Source organism: Typopeltis vanoorti, chromosome 26 (genome assembly GCF_054136105.1).
Source record: "Typopeltis vanoorti isolate ZY-2024b chromosome 26, IOZ_Tvanoo_1.0, whole genome shotgun sequence".
In the NCBI taxonomy this organism is placed as follows: Eukaryota; Metazoa; Arthropoda; class Arachnida; order Uropygi; family Thelyphonidae; genus Typopeltis; species Typopeltis vanoorti.
The window spans coordinates 16,963,075-16,981,329 of NC_143574.1; the positions used below are offsets into that span (position 1 = coordinate 16,963,075).

The 18,255-nt window shown below is 35.8% G+C and overlaps 1 protein-coding gene across 1 annotated transcript in view; it reads left to right on the forward strand.

The window, feature by feature from the left end:
• The window catches only part of LOC150092364 (uncharacterized), a 295,890-nt gene that overhangs the window by 265,376 nt on the left and 12,259 nt on the right, over positions 1-18,255 (forward strand). The window contains exon 18 of the mRNA XM_090414851.1: positions 9,199-9,326. Within this exon, the coding sequence (XP_090270977.1) occupies positions 9,199-9,326 (128 nt within the window). The remainder of the gene's footprint in view (positions 1-9,198; positions 9,327-18,255) is intronic.

The following is an 18,255-nucleotide window of genomic DNA, read 5'->3' on the forward strand; positions in this document are numbered from 1 at the left end:
ACTTGATATATGCATTCAGGAATATGTAAGTTGTGCTAATCTAAGGTGATATGGTCACTTAAACAGAATAGGAGAGGAAAGATTAGCCAAACAAACAAGTGTTTGATGCCAAGATGGCAGGAAAAGGACCCAAAGGTAGGGTAAGATCTAGGTGGATTGATTATTGTAAGAAGTGCCTTAGAAGATCAAAATATAAAATCTAGGTTTTCTAACCTGATAAGTAACAATTATTTTGAGATAAAACTATTGATAGGAAGTTAGTAATAATATAACTTTTAATGTAGTGTAAAGGGATGTACAAGATACTATGATAGTAGCTATCATATTAGATTAGTATATTAATATTATTATTATTATCCAGGCCTCCATGGCAAAGGACTCATCGTGGGAGGTCCCTCCTAAGAAACACAAAGTCTATTAAGACTCATCTAGGGGAGGCCCCCCCCCCCTAAGAAACATAAAGTCTATGATACCATTCCTTAAACTCATTGACTGTTCTCACTCTCACCACTCCATCAGGAAATGCATTCCATGGTTCAACCAACCTCCATGCAAAGAAACCACTCCTCACCCTCTTGCTCACGGTTTCCTTTCGTAACTTCCAGGGATAGCCTCATATCATCACTCCTTCCCTCTGTTCAACCAAGCGAAAGAACTCCCCAGTGTCAACCCTGTAACCACCTTTCAACAGTTTAAAAGTCTCAATCATATCACCTCTCCTTCTATCCACCAAACTCTGCAGTCCAATTCCTTCAGCCGATCCTCATAACTAACATTGTACAGTCCTGAAACCATCTTTGCTATCCGTCTTTGTACCCTTTCCACAGTTAATTATCCCCATCAAATCCTGGGGACCAAATCTGAGAACAATAGTCTAAGTGTGGTCTGATCAGAGTCTTGACTTAAAAAGATATTTATGAATATAAATATTATGGTTGATGGGGACTTTATGTTCAGGAATTATGTTGAGAAGACTAGTAGTAGTATAGCTTAGCAGACTTCAGGATTAATTGAAAGAAGCTTCACTTGTAAGAGAAAGGTAATAATGATTACTTTAATCAGGCCAATATTGGATTATGGCTCACAGTTTTATTCAACAAAGCTTGTAATAAATGTTTAGAATCAAGGTATTCAGAAGATCAGTTAAATGTGTGGGTGGAGAGAGATTGTATCATGATAGCTATGAGAATCAGTTGGTTATTTTTAATCTAATGAGTTTAGCTAACAGGATATGGAGAGAGATTTAATTGAAGTTTGTGAATTTTAGATCAAATATATGAAATTAATTTTTTTATGTCAAAGTAGAAAATATATAGAATCGCCTTCATCAGCAGGTTAGAGAAGCAATTAATTTATATTAACTTCAAGACAGAATTGGATAGTTGTGATGTGATGTGATACCTAGTGAACAAGTTAATTAAAATTGATGTCCAATGATTATGAAATTTGGCAATGTTGAACATGTTGGTATTAGATGTATGGAAAAAAAATAAAAAAGCACCAGAATGATTATTATATGGTTCATCTGCTCCTTTCCATTATTGAGTTATGCAAGTTCAGGTTGTGACTATGAAATTGGCTTTCCTCCAGATACTCTGGTTTTCTCCTCACTATCATAAAACTGACTTTGAACACATTTGGTAGTGGTTACATTTATATTCAAGTATGAATATAAATTTGGGTAATTTGTGTAGTTGCAGCACTGTTTCTTTCCTGGTTGATGGCTGAAAATAGTAAAGTGTCTGTTCCTTCAATATAAAAAAGATAATAAAAAATATTTATTTGATTTTAGTTCTTTGATAACATTAAGAGCTTGTTTAAGATTTAAAATACTCTACAGTTATTTTTACATGCTAAGGTCATTTAATATTTTACTGATATACATATTTTTTTTTAACTAGTACACCATCCATTCATGAAAGTTTAAAATGACAAATTTATTTTAAGAGAGTGCTGCCCACCAATCTCTTAAGGCAGTTGACAGATCTGACAGATCAACCAGTGAACATGCAAAATTGACAGACAAAACTCTTTCCTTATTTGTCTAAATATTAAATCTAAATAATCCTAACAGCTTTAATTAAATCCATTAATTGAATGAAATAAAGTAGTTTTTTTCTTAGAATTTCTGATTAATTCTATCTAGAATTTGAATTGAATTCTGGTAGAAAAGTGTTTAAAGCAGATAAAATGCTTTTAATTAAAACTGTAAACTAATTTTGAAAAATTAGGTCAGGTAAGTAAAAGACAAAAAATTTAGGTCTGTTTTCATGTACTATTTCTCATCATAACTTTCCTGTCTTTCAGTATAGTTTTCTCCACTGTAATAATTTTTTTTTTTTATCTAAGTCATAGCAAAACTTCTGTCAAGTGTGTTTTAGAACTGTTTTCTCACCTCTGCTTTTATGAGACACATCCAAAAAGTAAAGTCCATTCAGAATTTACTGCCAAATAAGATATGGGAGAGGGGTTGCACATATGTGATAGCATGGAGTGGTCTCATTAGCTGACTGTTGACAGTTTTACTTACATTTCATTATCATTTTTTGTCTTCTACAAATAATTTATAACGAGTGCTGTAATGAAAAATCCCACCAGTTGCGAGGTTTGTGGTGTGGTGTGATATGGATTTTGTTGGTGGAAAACAATAGTGTATCGTTTCTTTAAAGATGGTTTCAATAATGTTCATGATCAAGAGCACAGTGCTGGCTAAGTGATGACAGATGATTTGGCAGAAAGACTGAACACGAAAATTCATAAGAATAATCATTTCCAATTATGGAATTTTCTTTTGAATTCCTTGGAGATTCACACTCAGTCATTCATAAAACTGTGACAGAAAGGCTGGGATGTAAGAAATTGTGTGCCAAATGTGTCCCGAATATGCTGGCTGAATGTGCATAAGCATCAATGACTGAAATCAGCTCAAAAATGTTTGGAACATTATGGAACTGGAGATAAGATTTTTTTTCCTCGTGTCGTAACTGGTGATTAAATGTGGATTTCATACTCAAATGTCGAATCAAAACAACAATCCATGCAGTAATGCCATTCATCACCCCAAAAGAAAAAAAAATTAAACGGCCACTGTCATTCAAAAAATGATGACTACTGTCTTCTGGGACAGAAAAGGGAATTTTCCTTAGTGAGGAACCACAGTTAATTTTCATGTTCACTCTTTCCACAAGATCATTTGTTACTACACTTGGCCAGCCACTGCTCTCTTGATTGTTAATATTGTTGCATCCTTCTTTAAACAAACAGTGCTATGGCTAACTTAACTGTCACTCATTATGTTAGGCCCTTACACAGTTGTCAGTTAATTTCTGTAGCCCTATTGTTTTCCACCAACAAAATCTGTATCACATCACAAGCCTCACAACTGGCAGGATTTTTTATCACAGCACTCATAAATTATTCGTACAAGGCAACAAATGATAATGGAATGAAAGTAAAATTTTCAATTGCTAGCTAATAAGTCACTCTATGCTACCACCCTTCTCCCATATCTTATTTAGTGGTGCATTCTCAATGGATGCACCTCATACTCATTTTTCAATGGATATCCTTGAGATGTGTCTTCAATTTAGGAAATAATTCAGGAGTCCATTGGAGCCAAAGTCTTAGCTGTAGGAAGAACACACTCATGTGCATCATCATGCTGCAGTGACTCCTTCTTGGTACGAACATACTCATTTAATTCATTGTTTCAAGTTTCTCAAGGTCTTCACATAGCTTGGTGAAATCAGTCATCCTTTTCACCATATAGTCCTGGTGACTGACACCTTTCTTTGCTGTTTCAAAAGACAGTTAGCATGCACTTCCAAGCAAAAGACTGAATTAGGTTAGTAATTTTTATTTTAGGGTCATTAATAGACTCAACTTTCAACCCTAATCACAGTTTTGTGACTGGAGTTGAAAGTTGAGTTGCAATACTAACAATTTGTCTCATCTCTTTCACTTCACTGGTCAAATTATGTTGCACTCAGCCACGTGCTATTGTAGCCCAATTCTGGTTGATTGTACTAATCCAGTGTTCAATTTCAATGCTAGTGATCTCTGACTTATTCAGTAACTTTTCTCCAATTAACTGCTCAACTTTTCTGCTTATGGAAATCTTCATTTTTGTGCCCACTTTGTTATTGATCATTAATGTCAACATTACTTTTTCTTGTTCTTTGTGTCCATCTATCACATAATAAAATCAGTGCAACAGTTGTTTCACTGATTTTATTATCGATGGTAAAGCATTTAACATTTTTGTGCATCAAAAATTCTATTACTACACTCTGTTTGGCATACATCAACAAATAGATACAAAATTAATAATGGAAAACTCACGTACAAAGATTATTTAATAGTATAATTTTTCTTCAGTACATTTTAAGCTCAAATTAAACAATAACTGACAATTCCAAAAAGCACCACCTAAGTAGCTGGTGTAAGATAACTAAAAAGGTCAATAAATTTCCTAACAAAAAAAAATATATATATATATACACAATAAAAAGTTAGGAAAGATTAGCTGATTTATAAAGTACTATCTCCCATAAATGGGATAGACGTAAACCATTGGATCTGTTTAAGTTAGGAGAATGAAGTAAAGTTTCACGTTTCTTTATAAAGACGTTCCATGAGGAACCGACTTTTGTGGAGGACTCTTGTCTTTCTCCAATGTCTAGTGAAGATGGCATGTTCTGCAAGTCCAGACTTTTCAGGTTTAAAGTATTCAATATAAGATTGGTGTTCTTCTAGCCGAATAGAGGCAGATCTTCCTGTTTGTCCGAAATAAGATAATCCACAAGAGCATTGAATTTGGTAGACACCTGGATAATTAAGATGTAGAAGCTTGTCCTTAGGAGAAGTGAGAAAGGTGAAGATTTTTCTAAACAGTCCAAAGGCAACAAAAATATTCAGCGGTTTTAAAACTTTTGCTATACGTTCACTAATGCCTTGTATACTTAAGGGAATAGGAATGTGCATTATTTCTTCTGTATTTGAAAAGAAAGACATATTAAAACTACTCAAATCCCTTTTAATGAAGCAATTCTTATAACCATTAGATAGAAAGGAAGAAGTTATATATTGCAGTTCTTTCTGTAAAAGATCGTCTGAAGAACAAAAGGAGTGGGCCTGATGTTCCTGCCTTTTGACTGGGATGGTGATGAGATTCAGCATGGATATAATGACCTGTATGAGTCTTTTTTCTATAGACTGAGAAATGTAGGTTACCATCTGGTTGACGAAGAATTAAAAGATCTAAAAAGGCTAAATGCTTATTTGCTTCTACTTCTAGGGTAAACTGGATCCTGGGATGAAGTGCATTTAACTTAGTGAGAAACTGTTGAAAAGTTCATCAGAAGAGCCATTCCATACAGCAAAAATGTCATCGACATATCTGAACCAATGAGTAGGCTTGGGAGAAATGTTGTCAAAGATACGTTGTTCAAAATGTTCCATAAAGAAATTGGAGATCGCAGGAGAAAGAGGATTGCTCATTGCTTCAATTTGTTGATACAACTTAATTTTAAAGGAAAAATAACCAGAATGTATTACAAAATCAAATAATTTTACAATGTCTGAAGAAAATTCCTGTTGCAGTAATTCAATGCTTTCAGAAAGAGGCATATTTGTAAATAAAGAAACATCTAAACTGATCATGATATCAGAAACGTCCAAATGAAGATCTGAAATTTTATTTTTGAAATCCGAAGTATTTTTTATACAAGTATCAGTTCTTCTAGTTGAAGAGGAGAGTAAATTTCATAAAAATTTTGAGATTTTGTAAGTGGGGCAACCTATACAATCTACAACTGGTCTAGATTTGAATTTTATATTAAAAAAAAAATTGAATATTTTTGTTGCCTTTCGACTGTTTAGAAAAATCTCCACCTTTCTCACTTCTCTTAAGGACAAGCTTCCACATCTTAATTATCCAGGTGTCTACCAGATTCTGTGCTCTTGTGGATTATCTTATTTCAGACAAACAGGAAGATCTGCCTCTATTCGGCTAGAAGAACACTAATCTTATATTGAATACTTTAAACCTGAAAAGTCTGGACTTGCAGAACATGCCATCTTCACTAGACATAGAGTTCATTGGAGAAAGACAAGAGTCTTTCACAAAAGTTGGTTCCTCATGGAACACCTTTATAAAGAAACATGTGAAACTTTACTTCATTCTCCTAACTTAAACAGATCCGATGATATACGTCTATCCCCTTTATGGTAGATAGTACTTTATAAATCAGCTAATCTTTCCTAACTTTTTATTATATAAATTTTTTTGTTAGGAAATTTATTGACCTTTTTAGTTATCTTACACCAGCTACTTAGGTGGCGCTTTTTGGAATTGTCAGTTATTGTTTAATTTGAGCTTAAAATGTACTGATGTCTCCTCACGGTATACCTCTTTTAAAACTTATACATTAACAAAGTTGTAAAAGATTTATATATTATGTATAATGGATTGAAGTTGTACTTCTCTGTTTACTGAAAAATAAATCTTCAGTTGTACACACAACTATTTACTAAATTGTAGGAGGAGGATGGAAGTTGGGGAGAAAAAAAGATTGTGTTTTAAGGCCCATTGCATGCTATGCCCCTCACACTTGCCACTTGTAGCTGACTTGCTGTTAAGCATTCAGAATAACTTTACAGCATTAGATGACATTTAGAATAAAGAAATGCTGTAGTAAAATAACTCGCTTTTTAATATTGCACTTAATACAGTCATTGAAAATAAAACATTTTAAATGGTTTTGATGAATTAATCTGAAGATGTTAATAAAAATGAAAGAAGTAATTGGTGGATCAATGCTTCCTTATTGGCTCAATTACTAAATCTTGGTCATCATAAGAAGCAAGGGAGGAGAAGTGAACAATATGACAGATACACAAAACCCCTAACACCTTTGCATTTACTAATGAAGAACTTTATATCTAGTGATTTTTAAATAATTCAAGAAATGAATTAAAAGGCATTCTACTTAATTGGACAATGAGTAATTAAATTATATTAGATAGGTAATAGGAACTTGGTTCTTTAGAGTCCTTTTTTTTTTAAAGTTACATCATTACCTACAATTTTCAAACAATTTTCCTCTAAATTAATCTGTTATCCCAAGACTCCAACGTTATCAAATCTTATATTTCTGTTTTTTAAGGCACTTTTTACTGTATCAATCCATCTGCATCTTGGTCTTCCTCTGGATCTTTTCCCTGGCAACCTGGCAAAGAACACTTGTTTTGCTAATCTTTCCTCTTCCATTCTATTTAAGTGACCATACCACCTGAGATTAGCCTTACTAACACATTCCTGAATGCTAACAATAGCAAGTTCTTTCCTAATATCCTCATTTTTAATGTGATACTGCCATCTGCTGACTCCACTAATCTTTCTCAGAACTCTCATATCAGAGGTCTCCAGTCTTTGATCAAGTGTTTTATTTCTAACCCAGCTCTCAGATCCATAAGTTAAAATTGGTTTGAATGCTGTCTTGTATACAGCTAGTTTATAGTGTTTTGATTAATTTCTCTCTTACTCCATATAAATTTATTCATTTCACTTCCTACCATACAAGTTTTTCTAATTCTGTTGTCTATTTCCATATTTAGTTTGCCATCTTCACTAAAAATTGTACCAAAATAGCTGAAATGTTTTACTTATTCCATAGGTTTTTCATTAGGATACCTAACCTGGTGTCCTTTGAAACTACAAAGGTGCTGGATGGCATGACCCCCAGAATGCCTATCCTTCCTTTCCACAATCAGACTACTGCTTCTACTCCACTGATCTAAACACCTGCTTTGAACAAGTCACAAAAATTATCCTCACTAGCATAAAGGCTTTCATTCTTCATTTCCATGCAAAATTCTCATCTACTTTCCAAGCCATGGTTTAACTAAGGTGTACCAAAGCAGTTGAAGAAAAAAATTCAGCATACTACAACTGGCTTGCAACAAGAACCTCAGCTTCTCACTCAGCTTATGCTGAAACAAGCAGTAAATGCAAAACAGTCATCAGTAAATCAAATCTGATTTCAGAAAGACCAACTATAGAAAATTTACCTCCTGTCCAAATGAAAGTTATTCTTCTGGTCTCATGCAAAGGCCACTGGACACACTTCTCATGTACTTTGACCGCTTTCTCTCTCATCCAGATGGCACACTTGCTACAGCATCTAAACATAAAAATAACCTACTTCTGCATAGGTGACCAAGGCTTCCTACAATACAGAAAAAAAGTACACCACATGCCTCCTTTGCATTTCTCCAGAACTAACACCTGTCCTCTATTGTACAATCTTTTTTTACAACTGCTTCTTATCACAATACTTTGGAAGGAAGCATGTATCCAACCTGTTTGAAAAAAAAGGGTGATAAAAGTTTATTGTTCAACTATCAGCTAATAGTCATCACCTCAATTCTCTCCAAATAATGGAGAAAGCCATCAACAGTCAACTTCTCCATTACCCAGCAGCCTACTGGTTAATCACTGGCCACCAGTATGAAATCTGCCACTCTAGATCCACAGCAACCTCTTAACCTACATCGCTGGACATGTGGCACAGAACGTTTTGGAGAAATGCATTGTCACTCTTGACATTTCCAGAGAATTTGATCATGTTTGGCAATGAAATCTGCTCAGTAAATTGCCATCCTTTGGACTACGTGCAATTGGGTAGCAAGCTTTCTCTGATCGTTCACTGCATGTCATGGTGGATGGCTCCTCTCTTTGAACTTCTCCACCAATGCAGTAGTTCCTTAGGGCTCTGTTCCATCACCTGCCTTCTTTCTCATGTGTATAAATGGCCTACTGTCATCAATATTAATTCCATCCTCAGCTTTACCAATGATAGTATACTTAATTCATTATATTCATTCAGTCAGTGCTTACTCAGGCATCTCAATCTTCAAAATTGTCTGCAGTGTGCCTTAAACATTGATCCTCCCTTACCTTCTGAACCAGTAGTGTTTGGTAGTGTTGAAGGCAACCATTCTGGTTACCTTCAAGATAGAGCTATTACTTGTCAACACAGCATTTTATTTTTAATGTTATTCCAGTTTATTAAAAATATTGCTCAGTTTGTGTTAATGGCTTCATAAATTTTATTAATTTTTCAATATCATATGTTAAGCACATTTTAAAGCTTCATGAAATAGAATTCTAAAATTATAAAATATAATTTTTTTTAGGAGGACTAATTGCAATTAAGGAATTACAAGATTTCAGGTGGTTTGATCGTATTGTTATTCCTGTTTTTCTTACAAATCACACAAAAAACGAATTTGAAAAAATAGAAGATCCCCGAAAATTATTGGAGGTAAGTATTTAGAACAGTCAGTTAATCTGAAAGTTAGTCTTGATAACTAGTTGCAAGTAACTGTAATCAAGAGAACGTAAGTTGAAAGCTGAGGTTGAGAAAGGAGATGAAGTGAATGCAGTATCAAATTAGATAAGTAGTTAATGAAAATTTGAAATGAAGAAGGGTTGTATAAAAATTAGAAGAGGTAAAAAATTAATTTGAGTGTATTAGAGATTCCTGGTCCGTGCGGTTAGCTTAGTGGCTATGCGCTTCGCAACCATATGCCTGGGGGAGGAGTGTCCTAGGTTCAATTCCTGTTGCCGTTGTGAGGAGCTTAAGGATCTTTCTCAGACATGGCCAAGTTGGCTGGTCTTGGGCATGGACAGCACGGTTTTTCTTCCCAGTTTATCTGGGGGTTTTCCTCTTGCGAACAGGCAAACTGGCCCACTGAGCGCACATGGACTACAGTCATGTGCGCTCAGTGCACAGTACTTCCCAGCCATATGCCGGTCCTGAGCGTAGATAAAATTGGAATGGGGGGGGGGGGAAGCAATGGTGAACTACCCTGTAAAAATCTCACTTTGTAGGCATTGTTAATAATGGATTCAGAAAATGACTGAAAAGGGAAAATCAGGCAGAGATTCCATTATTGGAGGTGTTCTAAATAAATAAGAGTTTGCAAGATTTGTTTCCTGGGTGGAAAGATAAGTAGGATGATTTATGGCCTTTGATCAGGTGTGTATGATTAAAACAAGTGGTAGAAGTTTATCAGAGTGGATATAAGAATGTTTCTGCAGAGGGTGAAAGATAATAATGTGATATGGAAAGCAGTTAGTATGCTACCCATAACAGTTGAGTTGAGAAAGTAAAATTAGATGTGAAAGAGTAGATAAGTATGTGATGGGGAGGTGGGAACTGCAGAAATGGATAGGGATAGTGAAGTGAAAGAATAAAATGTAGCACAGAAAAGTGGAAGACGGTTGGATTGGGGGGGGTGAAGCAAAGTGTATGAAGACTAGAAATAGGAATAAGTGTGTATCTGAGATTAGTTAGAGAAAGATGAGATGACTGAGAACACAGATTAGCTTTGTTTCAGTGTGATAGGTTATAATAATTATTATTATTTCCTGATAACCTCCACGGAGTCGAAGACTCATCGTGGGAGGTCAACACAAAGTCTATTACCGCTCCTTAAACTCATCCACAGTCGCAATGTTGACCATTCTCTCAGGCAGTGCATTCCATGCTTCTGCCACTCTCCATGTAAAAAAATTACTACTTACCCTTTTACTCGCCACCTTCTTTTGCTACTTCTAGGGATGGCCCTTGCTCCTTTCCCTTGTTCTACCATATGAAAAATCTCCTCACTGTTAATATGATAATAAGTGTTGAAGAATACCCTTCAACACTTAAATTTCTTGATCATATCTCCCCTTGGCCTTCTATCTACTAAACTCTGTAGTCCCTATGCCCTTAGTCTCTCCTCATAAACAACATTGTACAGTCCTGATATCATTTTTGTTATTCATCTCTGTACCCTCTCCAAGGTTACTTTATCACCTTTAAATCCCGGTAACCAGATCTGAGCACAGAAATCCAGATGTGGTCTAATCAAAGGCACAGCACACTTTTATCTCTTGCAGTCATTGTTCTCACCATTTCTGCAGTTCTCTAAGATGTCTTCACAACCTTCGCAATATGTCTCCAAAACTTTAAATATCTACCCACAAACACCCCAGGATCCCTTGCTTCCTCCACTTTTTCTAGTATAACTCCACCAAGTGGGTATGAAGCATCCCATTTGTGGATTCCGAATTTTAAAACCTTACATTTAGTTGCATTAAACTTGCATCCTCATTTATTTGTCTGCCTTTCCAGCTTATTCAAATCCTCTTGAAGAGCCAAAACATCAGCATTATTACTAATAACCCTCCCAAGCTTCACATCATCTGCAAACAACTTAATCTCCCTGTAGTCCTGTGACAATATCATTGATATAAAGACTGAACAGTAATGGTCCCAGGACTGAACCCTGTGAAACTCCACTTGGAGCCTTCATACTCCCTGATACTGCTCCATATACAACTCTCTGATATCCAACAGAGCCGATCACCAACCCAATCCATTAACCTGATATCCAAACCCATATGATGCAACTTAAATATCAACTTGTCATGTAACACCCTGTCAAATGCCTTGGAAAAATCCATTGTAAAAGGTAACCAGATTACTAAAACAAGAGTGCTCTTTAACAAATCCATGCTGGCCTGCAAAAATAATATTACCCTCATCTGCCCAATTCTATATACAAGTTCTTACCAATTTCTCCAAAATCTTAACAACTACAGAAGAAATACAAACAGGTCTATAGTTTGATACCTCCATTCTACCACTGCCCTTATGCAATAGAATTATTTTACCCTACTTCCACTCTCCAGGAACCTGCCCTATTGCAATATTTTATTAAACAGCCAAGTTAATGGCACAGTCAGTTCCATAGCACATTACCTTAAAACACATGGTGAAATTCCATCTAGTTCCCCCTGTGTTATTGACATTCAGCATACTCAATATGTGGAACTTTAAATCTCTATCCATGATCACCCCAGGATTCCTTGCTTTCCTCTTCATTCACTTTTAATACTTCACCAGTCATTATCCTTCTAGGAATAAAGCCTGTAGTACAGGGATGGAACTCTAATAAAGTGATAATTAAAATAGCTGAACTACGTCATTACTTTGGTCACCCATTTCCCATCTTCACCCAACAAGGTAATCCATCCACTATCATTTTTCCACCTACTTAACACATAGCAAAAAAAAAAAAAAAAAAAAAAATCCTTGGGATTCTTCTTAGATCAGTCACAGTCTCTTCTCATACTCAAATTTTTCTCTCCTTACAATACTAGTCACTTTCCTAGCCCAAGCATTATATTCCTCATTCAGCTGTTCTCCACTTCTCTCTTTATATGCCTTTCATAATCCCTTTTTATTCTGTCATTTTCTTCACTCAAGGTACACAATCTGTCGCTGCTGTCAACAATTTTTTCTTAAGTTTCTCCAATGCACTAATGACCTTTCTTCCTTCAGATTCTTTCATCCATTGTATTACTACAAGCTAAGTCTATAATAGTTGCCTTCCTTGTAATTCCACATAAATTCTTTCTGATTTTATTAGAAGAATAACTCTTCTAAATCCTGATGGTGTTGAGGGTTACAGATGCAGAAGAAATTGTTCAGTTAATGAGTGCCCGTTTAAAAGCTATCAACCTGGTGTACGCAACATTGAGCTCACTGTTACCTCTTCACTACATGAAGAAACGCAGGTGTATGAGGCCGAGGCATTAGAGCTATTGCACAAATTGAATAAGAATTCAGCAATAGGGACTGATGGGATATCAGCACATGTGCTAAAAGAGTGTTCAGCTGAACTGGCCATTCCTTTAAATAGACTGTTTAATATGAGTCTCAGAACAGGGAAGATTCTACAGGAATGGAAGGAATGTATAGTAATTCCATTGCACAAGGGTGGTGCAAAGACCGATGTATCCAACTATTGACCAATTAGTATCTCAGGAGTAGTGGTGAAGATTTTGGAAAAATTGGTTAGGGCTCGCATTCAGAAATGGATTGACAGTGAATTTCTACTTTGCAATGAACAACATGGGTTTACTAAGGGAAGATCATGTTTTAGCAACTTGCTGACGTTCTATAACAATGTTACCATTAAACTAGACAAGGGGAATGGATACACCATGATACTTTTGAATTTTGCTAAGGCTATTGACAGAATACAGCATGGCAGATTGTTGCATAAATTGGAGAAAATGGATTTGGGTTATAGAATATTAGCATGGATAAGAGGATGGCTGACTGACAGATATCAAAAAGTGGTATACAGGGGATGTCAGTCTGCAAGATTTAAGGTACCTAGTGGTGTACCACAAGGATCATTACTTGGTCTGCTGCTATTCAATCTGTACATTAATGATATTGGGAAGGATTTGACATGTGACATACAGCTGTTTGCTGATGATGCAAAGATAGGTAGGGTAATCAGGAATGCTGCTGATATGCAATACTTGCAGAATGATTTGAATAGGCTGGAATTGTGGGCATGGGAAAATGGGTGTCAGTAAATGTAAAGTCATTCGCTTCGGCATGATTAGATATCTAATGTCGTATTATATTGGTGGGATTAGGCTAGAAGAAACTGATGAGACTAGGGATCTTGGAGTGTTAGTAGATAGGAAGTTGAAGTTCAGGGGCCATGTGGCAAAGATTGCAAATACAACTCAAAAGATAATTGTAATGCTGAAATGAATGTTTCACATGTAAAGATAAGGATGTTATTTTGCCTCTTTACAAGGCCTTGATAAGACCTCACTTGGACTATTGTGTGCAGGTCTGGTTTCCATTGTGATTCTTATATATTGGAGAGAGTAGAAAGGAAAGTGTTAATACTGATTATGAAGACAGATTGAGAATGTGTAGACTGCAGACACTAGCAAACATAGAAAGAGGGCTGGCATGATTGAGACTTATAACTTCTGAAAGGGTCATACAGGATTTCAATTGATGGAATTTTTCAATTTATGAAGGGTAGAGAAAGGACAAGAGGGCATCCTTGGAAGCTAAGAATGAATGCTACTAAGAAGGGGTTAAGGACTATATTTTTCTCTCACAGGGTGGTGTGTGACTGGAATGGATTGCCATTGGATGTTGTGAGTGCAAGCAGTGTGAATGAATTCAAGAATAAATATGATAGCTGGTGTGTGTAGCATGTGGCCTCCCTTGATGAGTCTCTGACTCCCTGAAGGTCTCTTAATAATAATAATTTTATACCTCCATATGCCTATTCGTCCTCCAAGTCAAGACTACATAGTCACTCTCACCAACAAGGGAAGTATGGCATCTGTCACAATTAGATCTCTAATGCTATAACCAAATCCAAAACTCTTGATCCTCATGTGTTCTCTACCACATGCTGCCTAAGACAGTTGTCTCTCAAGAAATCCAAAAATTCAGTTCCCTTATTACTGCATGCTGTCTCCTCTGCCCAGTTTATATCACTATGTTTGAAGTCCCTCATAATGATTGCTTGCTTTGCACTTGTCAAACTAATTTGCCTAAACGTTTCCTGCTCATTGCCATCTGTATTCCCTGGTCTGTAGCAACATCTCACTAAATATCTTGTCTTATAAACATCTATCTCACACCATATACTCTCAAAGCCATTGGTGTTATTTCATTGAGATGCTTTACCCTGAGAGTGCACAGTTCATCTCTTATCATGAGTAACGCTTTTTTTTTTTATGTGGTTACCACCTATGAAAGGTTATTACTAAACCTATAGTGTACATTTGCACCATGGGTGGGCAAGGATTTTTTTGCACCTGAATTCTTGTTTTTTTTCCCTGTCCTTACACACTCACTTGTCCAGAAAACAAGTCTCTCCAAATGCCTGCACCCTTCTACATTCAAATGTAATCCATCTCTTGCTCACTACTCTCTTCTGTCCTCAAATGTACTCCATGCATCCACATGTTCCAGACCTCTTTTCCTACATTCTTGCTATCATCTCACTGCTCTTTTCTTCCCCTCTGCATTATTTATCGGAGAAACATGCTGACTATCTTTCAGACACATTTCTGCTGCACTATCTCTAACATCAACCTCAAATCTCTTGGTACACACTCCACTCCTCTCAGGTCATTCATCCCAACCATTACTATTATCTCCTCAAAACTTTCATCCCTCTTCATTGCATTGCCACACTCGCTATTGTTTCACCAGGCAAACACTCCTCTTGCACTCTACTCCCCCCCACACACACACACATCATCCAATCTCCATACATGACACTCCAAATAGATTCGATCATCCTTTTCTCACTGGCATCTCTGACTCTTATGACTTTCAATCTCTCTCTCTCTCTCTCTCTCTCTCATTTCTCTCTCACTTCCCCTTCTCCCAATCCATTGCAGCTCTGTGCCTTGCTCCCATGCTCACTCTCAGCTTTCTGGAGTTACTTCTCTTGCACTGACTCTCTCATTCTCTCTCTTTCTCGCTTTCTGATGCCTTGCTTTTACACTGTTAACTTTCTGCAATTTCCTCTCCCATTCTCTTGCCTTCCTCTTTCCCTTTCTCTCTGATGTCATTCTCTTACACCTACTCTTGTTCCTCTTACGCTAGCCAACCTCTCTAACTAATCTCTCAAGATCTTCATTCACCCTCCTCAACTCAGTCCCCATTCCTTCCATCTCCTTTCTCGACAATTCTGTTTCTCTCTCCACACATTCTGCTTTCAATTTACATTCACACACAATCATGGCCATCAGAAAAACCATCTCCATCCACTAAACTATGCAAGGCTAAATCCATATATACATCTTTAGCATTCTCTCCACCCTCCAACATTACTGGCACCCACAAACTGAAAATCACCCCTTTCTGAAGCACTGTCCCTGTTGCGAACTAAATTCTGAGATGGAAACATGTCTCCCAGCGACTCCCCCTGCCTACATTGAAATGCACACATACACATTCCCATCTCACACCTGCCACACTTTTAAACAGTGGGATGCATACTTACCATATGTGTAGCAACCTACAGAATTGTCAACTATGCTACAAATAACATATTGTTTAAATGGTGGGGGGACTAGGTGTAGTGCTAAACCTGCCGACTACCATGTTGAATACTTTTGATACACATGGAGACAATGCTGAAACAGTAAAATCCTAACAAAATACCACACGATCATACAAAAAATTATCAATTTGAATAGTGCAAACTGAAAAACCAGTATGGTCATGAAATAAACAATAATATCTCTCCTTACTACTAATACTTTTCTTTTTTTAACAGCTCGCATTGCATATTGCATTAATCTTCATGTGCTAGCAGCACCACCATCATAATGGAGAGGTAAATTTGACATCTGGTGAGAAATTGAACAACATAGCTTGGGATGGTGGTAGACCAAGCTGTTCAAATGTGCAATCAGAAATTGTTTCATTTGCAATCAAAAATGAAATTGTTCAATTTGCAATCTATGTCATTGTTTAGATACCAGAAGTATCAGGAATAAGGGAAATTTGTGGCACTGAAGAAAGTAATATGCCAAAAATTATTGGCATAAGACAAGATTGAGCACGGATGTTATACCAGTGGGAATTGAAATAAAAGGCATAGTATTTTCTTTGGGAGGAGGGAATACATAATGTTGATGATAGAAGAATAACATCCACTTATGAGGGGATACAAGAAGGTAGTAGTGGCACTAGTTTTGTTGATGCTGCATCATGGCGAATAGGTCGAAACATATAGTATGATGTTGTTATGACCTAAGAATGTGTAGGATTCTGATTGTAAAATGGTCAGGCAAATTGTTATGTAATTGTTTAAATTGTTAAAGAGTGGTTATTATGGATAATTTCAATTATAAAAATATAGATTGAAAGCAGGAATTAGCATCTGGAAGAAAGATAAATGCATTTCTTGCATTTTTTGAAGAAAAGATACTTGCACTAGTATATGACAAAAAGTTTACATAGACACTGTGAGTTTTGGATTGCATTGTAGCATTTGTGAATGAGGTGCCATTTCTGCCTCTAGTTTTTTTAGGTGATCATCAAATACTGAACTTACATATAAAAGGAAAATTGCTACCATATCAGAAACAGTTTCATATGCCGCCTTGGCAACTCCTCATTACTACTAAGAAAAATGTATGTTGGGTGCAGAATGAACAATTTGGAATTGATCAAAATATGACTTGCCATAATAGCATAAAAAGAGTAGTGAAGAGGGAAAGAATAAATCCTGTATGTGGACTGGGCTAGTCAAAAAAATAATTGACATTGCAGCATATGGATTTGTACCAAAAGTTAGGAAATCAAATAAGTTGGAAGTAAGGATGAAGGTGAAAATAGCAAGTAATCTGGAGAAAGAAATTGTTATGCAAACACCTACTGTACTTTTATATTTAATTTTAAAGTTCTAATAATAAATATAAGAAACTGATCTTTTGTGAATATACATAAAATTAAGATTTACAGTACATAATTGCTATTTACATAAATATAATATTATTTATGTGTAGAGCACAATTCTTATTGACAGGGTATAAAATGTATAAAGTGGGAAGTATCAGTATAAACTGATTAGTGATAAAATGATTACTATAAAATGCAAACAAGCATGTCAGCACATGGTAAGAAATAGGTATTATCAGTACAACCTATAAGCCTACTCCCCACCATATATAAAGTTTTCACAAAAAATATAAATAATAGAATAAAATCTAAACTAGAGGGAATGCAATCCTGTGAACAAGCTGTATTTAGAAAGAATTATAATACTTTGGACCATATTCACACATTAAGACAGCTCAATTGAAAAATCAATTGAATACAATAAACCCTTATGCCTAGCCTATATAGACTACGAAAAGCATTTGATTCAGTTAAAACATCTGCAACACTAAAAACACTTGAAACCCAGGGAACTGAGAAACCATATATTGAAACACTAAAACATATTTACAATAATGCAACTTCTGTAATTAAATTATATATAAAAAGTGAAAAGTTCCCAATATAAAAAGGCATCCGGCAAGGCGACACCATATCTCCCAAATTATTTACAGCTGCACTAGAGGAAGTCTTTAGAAGCCTTGATTCGGAAACAAAAGGAATAAACATAAATGGAGAAAGGCTGCAACATCTGAAATTTGCAGATGATATTGTCCTAATAGTAGATAATCTTGAAGATTTGGAAGAAAGGCTAGGCTAAATCAGCTAAATGAATCCTCCAGAGTAATTGGATTAAAAATAAATAGAGAAAAAACAAAAATAATGATGAATAAATATATTAACCATAGAACTGTCAAAGTTGAAAAACATGAAATAGAACAAGTTACTTTATATGTATATTTGGGCC